General features: G+C 32.1%; 1 protein-coding gene and 1 long non-coding RNA gene across 2 annotated transcripts; both read right to left on the bottom strand.

Moving 5' to 3' along the window:
* Nucleotides 1-787: 787 nt before the first annotated feature.
* LOC133697943 (L-type lectin-domain containing receptor kinase S.4-like) lies at nt 788-2147 on the bottom strand. Its single transcript, XM_062120781.1, has one exon. The coding sequence runs from the start codon at nt 2007-2009 to the stop codon at nt 978-980; it is 1032 nt and encodes a 343-aa protein (XP_061976765.1). The 5' UTR covers nt 2010-2147; the 3' UTR covers nt 788-977.
* Nucleotides 2148-10423: 8276 nt separating this feature from the next.
* Nucleotides 10424-12750, bottom strand: LOC133696978 (uncharacterized). The gene is made up of 2 exons (XR_009842784.1): nt 12329-12750; nt 10424-12023 (listed from the first exon to the last, which is right to left on the bottom strand). It is a non-coding gene; the product is annotated as an uncharacterized LOC133696978 (long non-coding RNA).
* Nucleotides 12751-15997: the final 3247 nt, after the last annotated feature.

The raw sequence follows: 15997 nt of genomic DNA, 5'->3' as shown, positions 1-15997 counted from the left end.
AAAAGGATAGAGCGAACCTGAGATATCTTGTTAACGATAAAATTCCTTTTGAGCCATTTCGTGCTTAGTTCTTGTGAACAAAACTGGTACAGAGTCTACAGACAAGTTTAGTGACAGGTGAGAACCAAAGGAGAAAAGCACCACACTCTGGTAACTCTTGCGGAATCGACATACCCAAGTGATAATGGAAGCCACTATAAATTCCTGGCTTGATAATATTTCCCCTTGCTTTTTTAATGACCGCGCATAGACCCTTGATTGTGATTTGATTTAAATTTGTGCAAATCGCTTGTGTTCTTCTCTCAGTCCACACATCGAACAAATTACGTGCATGACTTTCTTGGGACAACAGGGACCTCCAGAAGTTCTTAGCCATTTGCATGCTTCATGTTTTGTTGATGCAAGGTAAAGCACAAAAGATCCTCCATAGCATTGGTGGTGCAAGGAAATTAGATTAGTCTATCCATAGACCTGTCAACCATAAGACCAGCTTTACTTTCTTTTCAACAAACAAAAAGGAACCTAAAATTTCTGAAGACTGATTTTTTGTTGTTAAAAAGAATAATGAAATCGGTTGCGCCATCACCAGCAGCGTGACTAACAAGTTTCTGACTCGTCTCATTATCGTCTAGCAGACACAGGGTCTCACAAATCTGCAGAGCAAGCCTGCATGCCACTTCTTTACATAGATACTTTTCTTACAACAATCATACATAACATTTAAAACAAGAATTGGCGATGAACATACAACATACATTTAAAACTGGTAACATAATTAGACAAGGCATGTACAAATGTCAAATACTTAAATTGATCACGTTGCAACATAAATAACAGTAACATAATCCATTTGCATCCAGCTAGACATCTAGACAGAAAAGAAGTAATCACAATCTTCAACCGCATAGGTTAGTAACAACAAGCACATAAAAAACTTAAACTCACAGCAGAAGTTTAAATACTACATGCTCTAATTCTCAACTCTTAACAACTTCCCCATCTTTCTCCACAACTACACTGATTTTCTCATACTTGAAATCAACTGGCTTCACATTACCCTTTGTTGGAAAAACTGTGTGCCTGTTCACAAAAACTGCCCAAACAAACAGAACCGCAAATGCCAACATCGCTCCGCACCCAGTCACAAAAATTATCCCAGCAAGAACTGATAAGGGACAAAACCTCCTCTTATGCACTCCTAATTCCTCATTAGGCTCATCCACATAACCATGTGGATCGGCTGGCAATGAATGCATCCGATTAGGCACCTTTCTTAATCTAAACCTCCATGAGTACACAACACAAGTCTCTAAAGATTTCCCATTAAATGACTGTAAAGCCACATAAACCTCATTATCTCCCCACATTTTTGATAAATCAATTGAATATGCAATAGTTGGATTGTGTGGCCTTTCATCACCCACTTTACTTAACCTAACTTCTAATCTTTTCAAAGACACCTTATAATCGACCCAAGATTTCAACTTCTCCCCAGTATTTGTCTCTAAATGCACAGATGATGATGCATTGCTAACACCTACAGCTACAAGACTTGCGTTGAAATCACCCACATTACTATCACTTAAAGAGCCAATTTCAACACCCAGATAACTTTTCTCACTCAAGACCCCAGATTTACCCTGACCCAGAACTCTTAATGCAAAATTACGAGACCCCATTAAAAGAGAAAGACCATTGCCTTTACCGGAGATGGAGAACGAGAACTCAGTGGAAAACGATGTCGCTTTGGCAGGACTGAAGCTCGGAAATTTGAAAGGGTGTTTGTACATGAGAAGACCAGAACTTGACGGAAATGGGCTGGTGAGTAGCACGTGAGAGCCATCGTTGGAGACTTTGGCGTCCCCGAGAAGGGCAATTTGGGGATCGAAGTTGGGGTTTTTGCTGGTCAGGGTTACAAGCGAGAAAGTGGAAATGGGACAGAGTAGATGGAGTACAAGAACTAAGAGGTTAAAGGGTAATGTGGATCTGGAAACGGGGAATGCAGCCATGGAATTGGAATTGAAGGGATTTGGATCAATGTGATGTAAATGTTATGGTTTAATTAACAGATTTCCATTTCCAGGGTCTCTTGTGATTTTGTAGAGATGGAATTTCGATCACTTTGTGTGTTTTGGACTTATACTTGCTGTTTTTAACTGCATCAGCGCTTGCTTTCACGAGGAGGAAGGATTTTTTTTTATTTTTTTTTCTGCTCGAGTGTCTTCTCAAATAATTTAAATATCTATTTTTTAAATTGATATGATATATTTAAAGTAATTTAATATTTTTAAAAAAATATTAGAAATTATTTTTTATTGTGTTAGATTTCGAAAAAAATAATTAAGTTAGCTAAATAATTTCTATTTTTTTTACTGGGTTATACGTATAATTACGTTTTAAATTTTAAATTTCTAGAAATTAAAAATATTATTTAACATTACAGTCCAACTATACTTTTCTAAAAATTTATGGTTTTTTTTTAAGTTTTAAATTAATATTTTTAGTATTTTTTTATCGTTTTGATATGTTAACATAAAAAATAAAAAATATATTTTGAAGTATTTTAAACAAAAAATATTTTAAAAAATAATTTATACCACATTTTTAAATAGACTCAAAATAACCTGCTTGTTATTCATAAAGACTTGAAAAAACTCATCTCACAATAATTTTAATAAAAAATATATTTTTTATGACTGTAATTAAATGTATTTTCCTTAAATTTATTTTTAAAAAAACTCAAACTACAAAAATTATCACAATATTAATAAAATAAAAGGGATTTTCTAATCTATATAACACATCAGGGATGTTTTTGGTGGTGATTGATATTGTAGTTTAACAATATTTTTTAAAATTTTTTTAAAAAAAAAATTAATTTTTTTTATTTTTAGATCATTTTAATATGGTGACGTAAAAAATAAATTTTTTTAAAAATAAATATAATAAATATTTATGATATATTTTCAAATAAAAAAATTTAAAAAATAATTTCCATCACCCTTCCTTGTTAATTAGTTCTCATAGTTTCATACTTTCATTCCATCCCTGGCAAACAATTCCAGAAAAATGAAATCTAATATGCTATGGTTTTCAATATTTTAAGGATCATTTTAGTTTCAGGTACCTGGTTTGCTCGTAAAATCAAAATATGGTAATTGTTTGCAATTAAATTTCATTTTTCTGTTATTATATTATATTCTATGTTTTTCTTTGATAAATTACAGTAACTTTTTTTTTATTTTGAATATTTACTCTTGGATATAATAGGACTCGGAAAGAAGTTTCTGTAATATTTTTTTTTTATGTATTCAAAAATATTCAAAAAAATAAAAATTAAAGAAAAATTATGAAAAAGAAACTCAAAACAAAATTGAATAAATTACATAAAAAAACTAATGTTGTTCGTGTACTAAAAAAATCATGTTAAGTTTCTTTATATTCTTTGTGATCTATTCTTTTAGTATTCTTAAGTTAAGTATCTTTCATATTTATATTCTTTATCTATTCCTTTTGAATTCTTAAGTAAAGTATCTTTCCAATTGAACAGTAATTAAGGACGTTTTGGATATATTAAAGCTTGAAATTAAGGGAGTTTTTGTAATTTTTTCTTAACATTAAGGGAATTTTTGTCAAATATTCAAAATTCTAATTAGTTTATGTAATTTCATAATATCTCAAAATTTTTATTATATTTTATCCCTTTTTTTGTAGGCAAAATATCACCTCTTTAACTTAGGAAAAAGCATCACTAAGCTAGAAATGATGGGTAATCATAATATTGGCATGTACTCCAAGTTTTCTTGTTATAATATTATAAAGAAAAGATGTATCTTATCACAAGCTAATCTCATATAATAAATTCTGCCCTGGTCTAATACACTGAGATCTAGAAAACTGAAGCATAATTTTTAGACCCGGGTTGGTGGCCGACACAGTCCAAGACTTGGGTTTTGGATTTTGACCAGGTCATTAGGTTGTTCGAGTCAATTTTTTTAACAAAAATCAAAACGATGTTGTTTTAGTAAAAAAACAAAAATCAACGGGTTGCAACCGGGTTTTTGACTAGGTCTTGCCGTGTCAACTCGCTAGGTCATGCCGAGTTTTTTCTTTCTCTATTTTTTTTCAACCCGACCCGATTCCAGACCCGGGTTGGCTAGGAAGGTTTTAAAGCCATGAACTGAAGTGTCCAGATTTAATTATGCTCCCACACCCAAATAACAATGAAATATAATTACCACAATCTTCTCCCAAAAATAAAAAAATTGTATGCCGATCGGTAATTATACCTATAGGTGTATACTATAATGCTGTCACCTTTAAATATGTATGTTGCTGGAATTGTTTTTAAAGTGTTTTTTAATTAAAAAAATTAAATTGATATTTTTTTTATGGTTTTGGAATGTTGTTATAAAAATTAATAACAAGATATATTAAAAAAATATTATTTAATATATTTTTAACTAAAAAAACACTGCACCATATTTATCAAACACTATGAAACCGCACGATAAGTATCCTTGAATCTCACCATTTCAAGTACAATATTCAAGGAAACAATTACTTGAAGCATAAAAAAGGCTATGCAAGTTACTGATTACCCGTAGTTTTACATTGCAAATTACTCCAGTCTCCAGGTCCAAACTTTTAGAAATTCAAATTTGCTCCTAGCAAACTTTCTAAATTCTAAACCTATCAATTTCAATGGTGTTAGTATATTAATATTTCCTTTGTTATTATTTATTTTTAACTAACACGTTTTTATTTATTTCTTTCTTATTGTATTTATATTTTTGCTCTAAAAAATCATTTTCCATCTTTATATAAATTAACTAATTATTTAGATAAATAATCAATACTTAAAATACACGTGGACAACTTTTCATTAACGTATCTCATACTCTATATTTAACTACTTGTTTAACCAATTTAATTATATATTCTTAACAAATTAGAAATTGTTTGGGAACATGGTGTAAATAATGTTTTTTAAAAATTTATTTTTTTATTAAAAATTAATATAATTTATATGTTTTGAATCGTTTTAATATGCTAATGTTAAAAATAATTTTTAAAAAATAAAAAAATATTATTAACATATATTTTAATATAAAAAATTATTTAAAAAACAAACACTACCACACTCCAAACATACTATAAAAATGTCATGAAAAACAACAATATTTAAAAAGAAAGGATTGCGCTGTAGAATCAGCCTTCCTCTTGTTCCCTCGTGAAATGGAGTGCCGTGTAATGTTTTGACACGCCTGGAAAATAAGATGCTCTCACCAAGTCTCACCCAGTCACCCTCTAACATCCTCATAGCCTCACTGGTAAACACGGCAGACGGAAATGCCGCCGGTGGGTAAATGCCATTAACTGGTGACTCGTGTTGTGCCACATGATGGATTAAAAAAAATTTCACGAAAAATAATAAATATGTACTATGCTTATAAGGAAGCAAGAAAAATAAAAGAGTAGGGTTATTAATTTTACTGAATTTAATAACTTAATTTAATTTTATAATATAATAAATAAATAATAAATTAATTAAACAAAATAAAATTAATCTGAATTAATTTTTTATTAATCCATTAAATTTATAACTTGACATATAAGATCAAAATAATCTCACAGTAGAATAAAGAAAACCAACTATAAAAAAATATCTAAAAACAATCTAAGTTAATCTGAACTAATTTTTCAAAATTATAACCCAGGTTCAAATTTTTTACTAACAAAATCTAAATCAATAAAATACCAAGGAAGAAATTGAAAACAATGTTTTAATAATGTAATTGAAAAACAAATCTAATTAAAAAAAAGAAATAATTAAAAACCAAATATGACAGGTAAGCAAAATCAAAAGATAATGAAATTAAAAAAAATTAATTCTATGAATTATTTAAAATAAAACAACTAACAATAAAATAAATAAAGACCAAATTTTAAAAAAAAATAAATGAAGAGTTGTTTTGAAAATATAAAAGGACAGACATGAAAATCAAAAAGAAAAAAAAAAGTTGTTGGCACAAAACCAGAGATTCATTAGTCACACACAACATGAAAGTTGGCATTTGATTGTCGAACAATGTTGTACATGTTATTTGAAGAGAGAGGACGTATTCAAGCGCGCGACTGTATATACTACATGCGCCATCAACTTTTTAATGTTAAATAATATTTTATATCTATTAAAATATCAAATTACCCTTGATCAAACTCAATAATAAAAAAAATTATAATAAAAAGATAAAAAACCTCTAAACTCAAGTTAAAAATAATTTGAATTCAAGAGTAATATAGATTTTACTATGATTTTTTTTAAAATAAAATGTCAAAAAGCCCCTGTCCACTAGTGCAATATTTTTTTGCTTCAAGAGGCATTTTAGCAAGTTTACTATGCAAAAACAATAAAATTACCCTTTTATCAAGGTCAAATTTTTTTATAAGAAATGCAAAATAATAAATTTAATGTTGCAATGCCAAAGCTACATTAAAAATTACAGTAAAAGTCATATCCCTTTTAATTTCTTTTATTTAATTAATAATAATACTGCATGCTTAACCATTGATGCAACCAACATGCTGTAAACTTAAGTGGCATTGGTGTTATTAAAAATCAGTCAGAATTTCTTTCTTATTAAAAAAAGAGAAATAACAATGAAATTACAATAGTAGGACTACTTCTTCAGTGTACTCTTCCATCAATATCATGTCTGATTGCCACTGGAAATATCGAATACGCTTAATTATCGATCATGTTGCAGTTTGTAACTATGGATATCGCTAAATTTCACAGTTTTTATTAACTATACAGAAAGCTCGAAGAACCCTTAAATCCAGCCCACTGAAGCTTTGTTTTCTCTGTCCAGGAATCGCCTGTTCTCATCAGTGCCCTTTGCTTGTTCTCGGTCGGTACTGTTCTATAAATCTTGGTTTCTTTCGTAAGAAAAGCATACCACTAATATTTACCATGATCTCATAATATTTTTCATGTAGAGGAACACTTATTGGGTTAGCACAAACTTAATAAGAGATCTTGATTCTTGGATTTTCAATTTCTTAGATTACATTAGGATTTTCCTTTGTAATTTAATGGAGATTAACATGGTGAACATTCAACTTCATAGACACAACAAACTTATGATGAATAACTTTAAGAAAAATGGAGAACTTCTGAGGCTAATTGATCTGTCCTTTTAAGAGAGATTGAGGCTCTTATATTGAGCTTTTGCCTTTCTGTCATGCAATTTCAATGCTACAAGCCAAGCAGACTTGGCCAATCCACAGACACTCGTTTCTTACACAACCACAGTGAGATATGAGATATCCATGCACTAACCCTCATTGCTGGTGCTTGTTCTGATTATGTTCTAATAAAAACCAATTGCTAAAATTGCGATTTTGTTTCTAGTTATGAATGGGTGATAGGTGTATGCATCCATTAGAGTGCCTGATGATCTGCATCCACTTGGAGCTCGACAGAAGGTACCATCTATAAATAGGCACTAAAATGCAATAAAAATCAGATAGCAGCGAAAAATAGGAATGAAAACATCATATATTATCGCAACAAAAGGTTGGGGGATTGTACAAGGAAAATTCCTAGAATTCTAGAGTTCATAGAATCTGAATCTATATAAATTTGGAGGCAAAATGATGTCAAGTAAGGTGGGCTCCTATTTCCCTGACCTTGGACTTGCTCCCACAAAATCATCACTAGTGCTTAATAGCGGTAGATACATAGTGTAGCAATTTAGTCAAATACAGCATGATGGTGTAGAGGATTCTATCAAGATTGTGTTTCAGCTAGCCAGTTTACAGTTACATCGTTGGATTCTTAGCACCAATTAACGAAGGTGCAACCCACCAAAACATTGGGGTTACACATGTTACACGCAGTCTCCAACATCTTTGGCTGGCCCAGCCCTATTTAATTTCAATACAGCATCCAATATAGTATAATTAGCAACTCTGCTTGAGCAAATTGTCATGTTATTTAATAATTCTTGCTCATTGTTGCTGCATTGATAAATGGACACAATGTAATTAGCTAGAAACCTCCCAGGGTTAGGCCAAAGGGATGTGTGCTATTTACTGATGGATCGATTGATAATATATAGAAAGGCATTTATATAAGTATTAGAACGTGATTTAATGGATTTTTTAAAGGTGTAAACAAAGTGTGGTTGATCTACAAGGGAATATTAATTAATTGATAATTAGAGTGTTTTAAATTGGGTTAATCGTGTATATATATTTAACAAAGCTAGTGTCTTATGATTACCTGCAGCGTCAATATCCTCCCATGATCAATCAATCTCGACTAGAAAAAAAGAAGAGCACATAAAGAAAGGGTAATGGTTTGAGCTCTCCGACTTTATATCATATCTCAATCAAATCGATATTATCCTGATTCATGGCTACAAATTAAGTTATACACGGTGCGAGTAAAGGAGAGGGTTAGGGAGCGCTAGTTTTGAAGGGAAGTCAAAAGGGTTTGGGTCCCCAGGCAAGGAGCATCCAATTCCTCGAGGGCTTAGAAAAAAAATCACACCTAGGGTTTTTCTTTTGGAAGTTACACATGTCCTTCATAAAATTTATGTAGTCCAAGAGGGTGACATTTGGGTTACATATTTCACGTTCGAAGACATTTTGTACATTCGTGTGTCCGAAAAATTATGACTTCCGAGCCCTAGGACCCCCTCTTCTTGTATTGTTTCCACTTCATATTCATTTGATTGAAGAATTTGACTCTTTCATTGTTAAGTTGAAAATCATCATTTCAAAAATCACGACCCCACTGCTAATCAATTACACAACTCAAAGTGTTAATTAGGCTAAACTTTCTCATAGATTCGGGAAACTTCTGAAATCTTGTTATTTTTTTTTCTTATTCTAATGAATTAAAAAATTAACGAAAAAATTAACGGAAAATATTTGTATATTTACCATACACACACACATATTTTTGTGCAATGCTAATTAAGGGTATTTAATTTATTTTAATATGAGTGTGTGTGTGTGTGTGTATATAATGAGATATTTATAGTTATAAAATTGAATGATTAATAAAACATTAATTGTAACTTAATATATAATTTGAATAAAAAAATAAATATCCTATATGTATATATATAGCCAGTTGGTCTTTAGTTCATTAGTAATAGGTCTAATTCTTAACAAATATTAAAAATTACATTTGTTTGCATCTTTTGTAAGAGGTGTCCAAAGCTACTACTCCCTCATCTTTGTTGTGATGGTAAGATTAACCTTTTATTATGATGTATTTTAAATCTAACTCTCCCTTTCTTCCAACACTAACAGTTAACTTTTAATGTATATCCCCCCAGAAAAAAAATTAATCACTTGAATTTATGTATATGCTGATTCAATTGCTCTTCCACCAACTATTTTTACTAAATTTCTAATTACTGGAAACCTCTTTTATCAGTACTATAGGAGCAATAATCTGTAGTGATGCTTTAGCCTAATATGCTTGTCTTTATATAACGATATATTATGATGGAAAGTTGGAAACATATCTTACTATATAGTAAGATTCCTCAATTATGTTGCTGGCAGTCAAAAATTAACTTTCTATGTGAATTTCTTTTCAGACATCAGTTATTATCAATAGAGCAATCCAAATATTTATTTTGTGCAGTAGAGCAGAAGATTTTGGATCATTTGTTATTCTATTGCTTTAATACTAAGCAATTATGAGCAAAATTATTATAACGATGGGGAGTATTCTAGATAGACTCTAGATTTATTGATTTATCAATGATCTTCTTTAATGAAAAATAGATTTCAAACTTGGGTTTGGATTTTTTTTTTACGACACAACATTAAGAGTCTGACTCATAAAAAATGATGTTATTTTTAACAAAATACATCTAGATTAGAATTTCAATCTCTTTCTGATATTGTATAAACTATCAGTTTGGCTAAAGTATAAAAAACCTAATTTTAATTGTACTAATAATGATTTTAATGGTAGTGCAAATGATATTTAGGTGTGGACAAATATATATATCACTAATTTAATTATTTTTTCCTATTATGTTTGTTTCTATTTCATAATTTGTAACATAAACATTTTATTTTCTTGTAAAGGTTATTTAACTTTTCATAGGACATCTTCTAAAAGACCATCTTTTAATTAATATACTTGAATATATTTTTTTAAAAAAAAAGCAGTTTCAAAGCATACATATAAAGGTTTTGAACCACTCCTACAGTTATCAAGTGATTGGCGTTTAGCAAAGCGGTACAGGATTTTAAAAAAATTGTGTAGTCATGATATAATTTGCTCAGCCGAAGGAAAGAAAATTAACATTACAAGCGATAACAATCCCAATCATATCCTGGAACAACAACTCAACAGTGCGATTCCTATTCATAAAGGAGAAGAATCTAAATAATTAACCTCAATAGAAAAGGATAAACCTTGAGCACTTATTTACAAACATCTAATCAACAAATATTTGATACCAGTAGGTATCAGAATATGCAACACTAGCTATACTAACGTGAACGTTTATGGAAAAAGGAAAGGATAACCATATCTAGAAAAGCTCAATTACATGTGTTAGTGGTGGCGGTTCTATTTTAAAGTTATCCTTATATTGATGCTTGAATGCGCGAGAGACGCATAAATGCTTGGTGTTAGAGAAAAAATGGGAACCTAATGCAGAAAGGTGTTGGGTCCATGTGACAAAAGGGATCAAATGGTAAGACATTACTAGAATGTTGGTGTCATGTGCTAGGAGGGATCACATAAAGACCCTTTATTTCAAAAATTAGGGCAAGTATAAAGGACTTTTTTAAGGTCTCATCACATGTGTATGATTCCTTTGCCTTTGGGACACTCAATTTGAGGCCCAAAGTGGTAAAAAGAAGTCCTTTAATATCATCTTCCACTGCCTTGGATTCTAATTAAAGTCCTCAAACCATGTGATTTGGACCTTGATCCAGGGCCACATGGCATACGACCATACCATAGATCGAGTGGTTTAGGACCTTTAACCCATGTTTCATAGCTTTTTAGAGATGGTTTAGGCAAGTAATTAATGTCAATAGGAGTTAGGTTAAGCCAGAAACTATTACAAACCTGCAGTTAATTGTTAGCGTTAATCTGAAGAAAAGGGTCAAACCTTTGAAAAGGTGAAATCAATTTGTTGGAAGCGTAAGGAAATGGGATAAATTCTTGCCAAAGCATTGATATGGGTAGAAATTAATTATATCATCTTCAATACAAGGGGCACTGTTTTATTTGCAATAGTTGCGAATAGCTAGCTTCCACTTGGTTATCACGTTGATGACGATGTATAATGAAAAGAATCAAAGCTTGTAGTTTGTAAGAGACAGAATGTACATATGCATGTAAATTAGCTGCAAGAGCAATTTTCCCTTCACCAAGAATTTCCAAAGTTGGTTTAAATTCTTTCAGCGAAAAATAAGAGGAGTCAGCTCGTGATTGTGTAGAAGCTCCGGCAAAAAACCTCATCCCTTCGTTACAAAGGAGAGGTTAGAACCTCATACTTTCTGAGAGGAGGGGAATGTGATTACTAATCGAACTATGAACTCATTTGACACCTAAGACTTCACTTACATTGCTTGAAAACAACAAAAGATCTATTAAAGATCCGGTGCGGACATCTTCCTCAACACCCATATAAATTTATTGTCTCACATGTTTTTTAAAGAAGGAATAAATATCCAATATCCTTGATTTCAGGTTTGCCATATATCTTAAAGGAGTAGATGTGTATTTAATAAAATTAGCAAATCACATCCAGGACAACTGTAAGCAACAATAACAACAAGATATACACGCACCTCTCTTGAAGATTTTCTTGGAGCCATTGTCCATTTATTTCTTAGGAGCAAGTTGTATGTAGCCTTCTTAAGTTCAGATCCAATGACTTCATGCCGAGTTTCGGTTTTGGATTGCAAAGACTCATTTAGAATCTTAAATAATGAGTTTGCTATTGAATTGGATTAACCAAACGGGGCTTGAAAATAAAAATTAAAAGAAAGAAGAAGATATAATTAAGAGATCGATCGGATAGAGTAGAGAGTTAGTCACAAAATACAATTTTGAAAAAGTCTCTTCTACAAATAATATGAGAGGAAAATTGATTTGTTAATAGTATAAACCATATATTCAGAGTCATGCAAACTTCCAATATCAATGAAACATGCATGTTCCAGCCAAAGGAAGACTAAGGGAACAAGGAGAAGCTGCTACTCGGTTGTACTTGGTTTTAAAAGAGAAATCAGACACAGACACGCACACACGCATATAAATATGACTTACTTGATCTGTTGGTATTATATAATTCTCTTTCTCGAGCCATGTTGAAGTTGCTGGTGTTGATGATGCACGAGAAGGGAGTGTGGAGCATCGCCACTGAAACCCGTTAATGCTATAGAAGCCACCAAAGGAGGAATCCAAAGGGATAGCATGATCCAAAATTATGGCCAGGGACACTCGGGATCAATGCGATCCCTTTGGATGCCTCCTCTAGTTGCAGTAGAAACATAGAAACTCCTCCGTAGAAGTCTCTCTCTCTCTCTCTCTCTCTCTCTCTCCCCTTCTATACTTGTATCATAGAGGAAAGTGGTTTGAGGGAAGCCTTGAGCCTTCAATATAAAAGAGAGCGAGTGCTCTAACAACGACTAATTATATTTTATTTTCTTTCCTTTTTTCTCCAGCTTCAAATGCTATTTTACTTATGATTTATTTGTTTCTTTAGATTTGGCAAATCATCAGGAGATGTTTTAAAAAGATATTTATTTACTTGTAGACCCCATTTTCTTACAAATTAAACCAGACACAGGGGGAAAGGTTTTACCAGTAGTGGGTCATGATCCACCTCTTCTGAGAAATACCCCAACAAGTTGGGTGGCAATATTTATTCAGCTGTTTGCTTATTTTATCAAGGTTTGTGGTCCAATCCATGTTCCCTTTCTTACACCAACCTTTTTTATGCTTCTTTCACAAGGAATACATTCCCAATTTCCCATTACTTGTCCAAATATTTATGTCGACCCTTTTCTTTTTTTTTTTTGCAATAGAAATATATTTATTGTCTCCATTAATTGGTCCAATTGTATAGATGCTTACACATATAGGTCAATGATATGACCATATGATTGACTGAAAATTATTATTAGTGGATCCAAAGCATAACAAGCTAGCTGTAGGATTTAGTTTCATATCGGCGGGGTCAAAGATAGAACACGTGACACGATCAGTAATTAATTTGGTCTGACTAATTCAATAATCTCTCGCTTCACTAATAAATTAATAAGGTATCACTCAGCTTCCCAGATCGTATATATCCGATTATCCATAGAAAAAGAGTGTATTTTGCTCATTTCTCGGCATCTACATGTAGGTCTGTTCATTCAAGGGTAATCGTAATTAGCTGTAAACTCGGAACCAAACTGGTCAGTGATCTTGAGTCTTATCACACACACACACACATCTAGGACACCAGCATCGATCAAATGAAGAATCAAACAAAAATGGCGTATGGGAGGTTGGTGTTGGTTATTTTTGTGATGAAAATTACTTCCACGTAAAAGGTTGAGTGAGTTTTAAGTTGTTTTTTTTGAACTGATAATGTTATACTTTTTTTAATAATAAAAAAAAACTTTTTCCGCTAAACATTGAATCAAGACTCAATTAAATCACACTATTAAATTTAATATTACTAATATAGTTACCGTTCCTTCAAAATTTCAATAATGAAATTGCATTGATTACCTCTGGTTTTTCAGTATACACACACACACACACACGAGATCGAATAGACTCAGGGCTACGCAGAATGAGCTAGAGTAACCATCCTCCATCCTTCTTAGAATCTCGAGTCTTATAGTCATTGGGTTGTTCAACTCCAACCCTTTGAAAACAGCACTTTATATTTCTCATTAATTACAGTTTTTCTTCAATAAAAAGATTCTAATATTAGTTGAATATTCACACAAACATTATATATTGACATTTAGAGCAGTTGGATGCAAATAGTTCCGGATGAATGTAAGACAATACATTTCAATACTAAAGGTGATTTCAAAAGGCAGACGCTATAATTTCATGACGTGATTGAGCTTGTTAATCCCACAACACATTACATTTCACCATATAATGGCATTCTTAGGCACAATTAAATTTGTAATAAAACGCTGGAACAATGATGAATTTCGGTGAGAAGTCAAGGGGTGGACAATCACTGAAAAGAGGAGCTTCCAATATCATGACTATAATGCACACCAAAAAAACCCAATAATTAAGTTTGTAAGTGATAGATCGACGGGGAGAGAAATTTCATGTTTCGAAAACGTGTATGATCAATCACAATTGTGGGGGTTCCATAGGCCATTGTCTATCATTATTCACATCTCTATACTCCACGATTTATTTTGGTTTTCATATAGCAAAAATCATTGGCTTTCAACATGTCAAGTTTCTCACGTCATGCCTCTCTCTCTTTTTTTTTCTAGTGGGAACGATATGTTTATCAGAGAACATTTAAAAAGATTAGAACAGTTATAAGAAATTATTAAGGATATTAAAAGCATCATATGCAATGTTAGAATGGCTATATATGTACACAAATCTTGAGACATCCATGGTTCAATGGAATAATGTAACTTACAAGTACTGGGATTTAAATCCTATTGAGATGGGATGGGAAGATTTGTTGAAATACGGGAAGGAGTAATATTGTTTGATTAAACTATTTTCTAACCCTTGTATGTTCCGCAACAATATTTCATTTTGGCCGCTATATTTTAAAATTTTCCACTATTTCCAAGTAAATTCCAGTTTTTTTTTTGAGTTCGACTTTGTTTACAAAACCAATAAATATAAAGCAATTGATCAAGTAATTGTCTTGCTTGGGACAGGATTTTCAGAAAGATGCTATGCAATTTTGATTCTATGCAAGCTATCAGATTAGTTTCGGAAGCCCAGGTCAATTTTTATAAAAATTAATTAGAAATAGAAAAAAAAAATTTAATAAACGCTTTTCATCAACGGGCCTTGGTCTCTCTTCTTGCTTGTAATAATAAAAAAAGGTCTCCCTTCTTCCTTAATTCCTACACTCCATCTTTTTTCCAAGCTTATCATTTCTTGTTTGTTTGTAACTAGAAAGTGAGAGAATATAGTTCAATGCCGATGATTTCTTCCATCCATTTGTGCATGTAAATTCAGAACTGAAATTCCAATAATATTCTCCTTTCCGCCATATACCAACACTAGAAATTAAAATTTTGAAATTAGGAAAAAGATGGTAGCTAGCTAGCGTTCTGCTACAACATCATGGCATCTCAACAAGCCATATTAGCCATTGGATACAAGGGCCACCGCAAAATTCCTCAGTTGACCCCTTTAGATTTTGATGTATGGTGCTAGATATTGTCCACATTCATGAAGCATAAATGGGCCACAAGCACAGTGCAGGCTTTCTATGGTGCTGTACAGACCCCACCCACCACATATTTTTACTCGCGCATCCATTATAGTGGGGTAAAAGTGGTTTGCTGATACTGTCTGATATGGTGATTTGAGAGTATAGGTTTTGGTTGCATCTTGGTCTGTATCCATCACAAGGGGTTCACCTCTGAGAACAAATGTCTCTTCTTTGCAGGACATAAATTTTATATCCACCCAGTCCTTGCTACCCATCTGGTAGAGCATAAGGACCTTGGAAGAACCCTGCCAAAATGCTGCCTATAGGCACATATCATAATCTTCCTCACATGGGTTTCACTTTGTGCCAACTTCCATACGCCTGATCAGTGTTACGATGGACTTTTCAGGTCAGTGGGTACTCGTGCTAACACTATTGTCCCCCAGTATTTCAGCCATTGACGCACGTCAGACTCCGATTGTGATATGATTTAGAAAAGGTAAGGGTGGTTTTGTTATTCAATAATTTAGAGTAATTACTTTTTTATTAAAATGAAATCATCT

This window comes from Populus nigra, chromosome 6 (assembly GCF_951802175.1).
Source record: "Populus nigra chromosome 6, ddPopNigr1.1, whole genome shotgun sequence".
NCBI lineage: Eukaryota > Viridiplantae > Streptophyta > Magnoliopsida > Malpighiales > Salicaceae > Populus > Populus nigra.
This window is presented reverse-complemented; position numbering and strand designations above follow the sequence as displayed.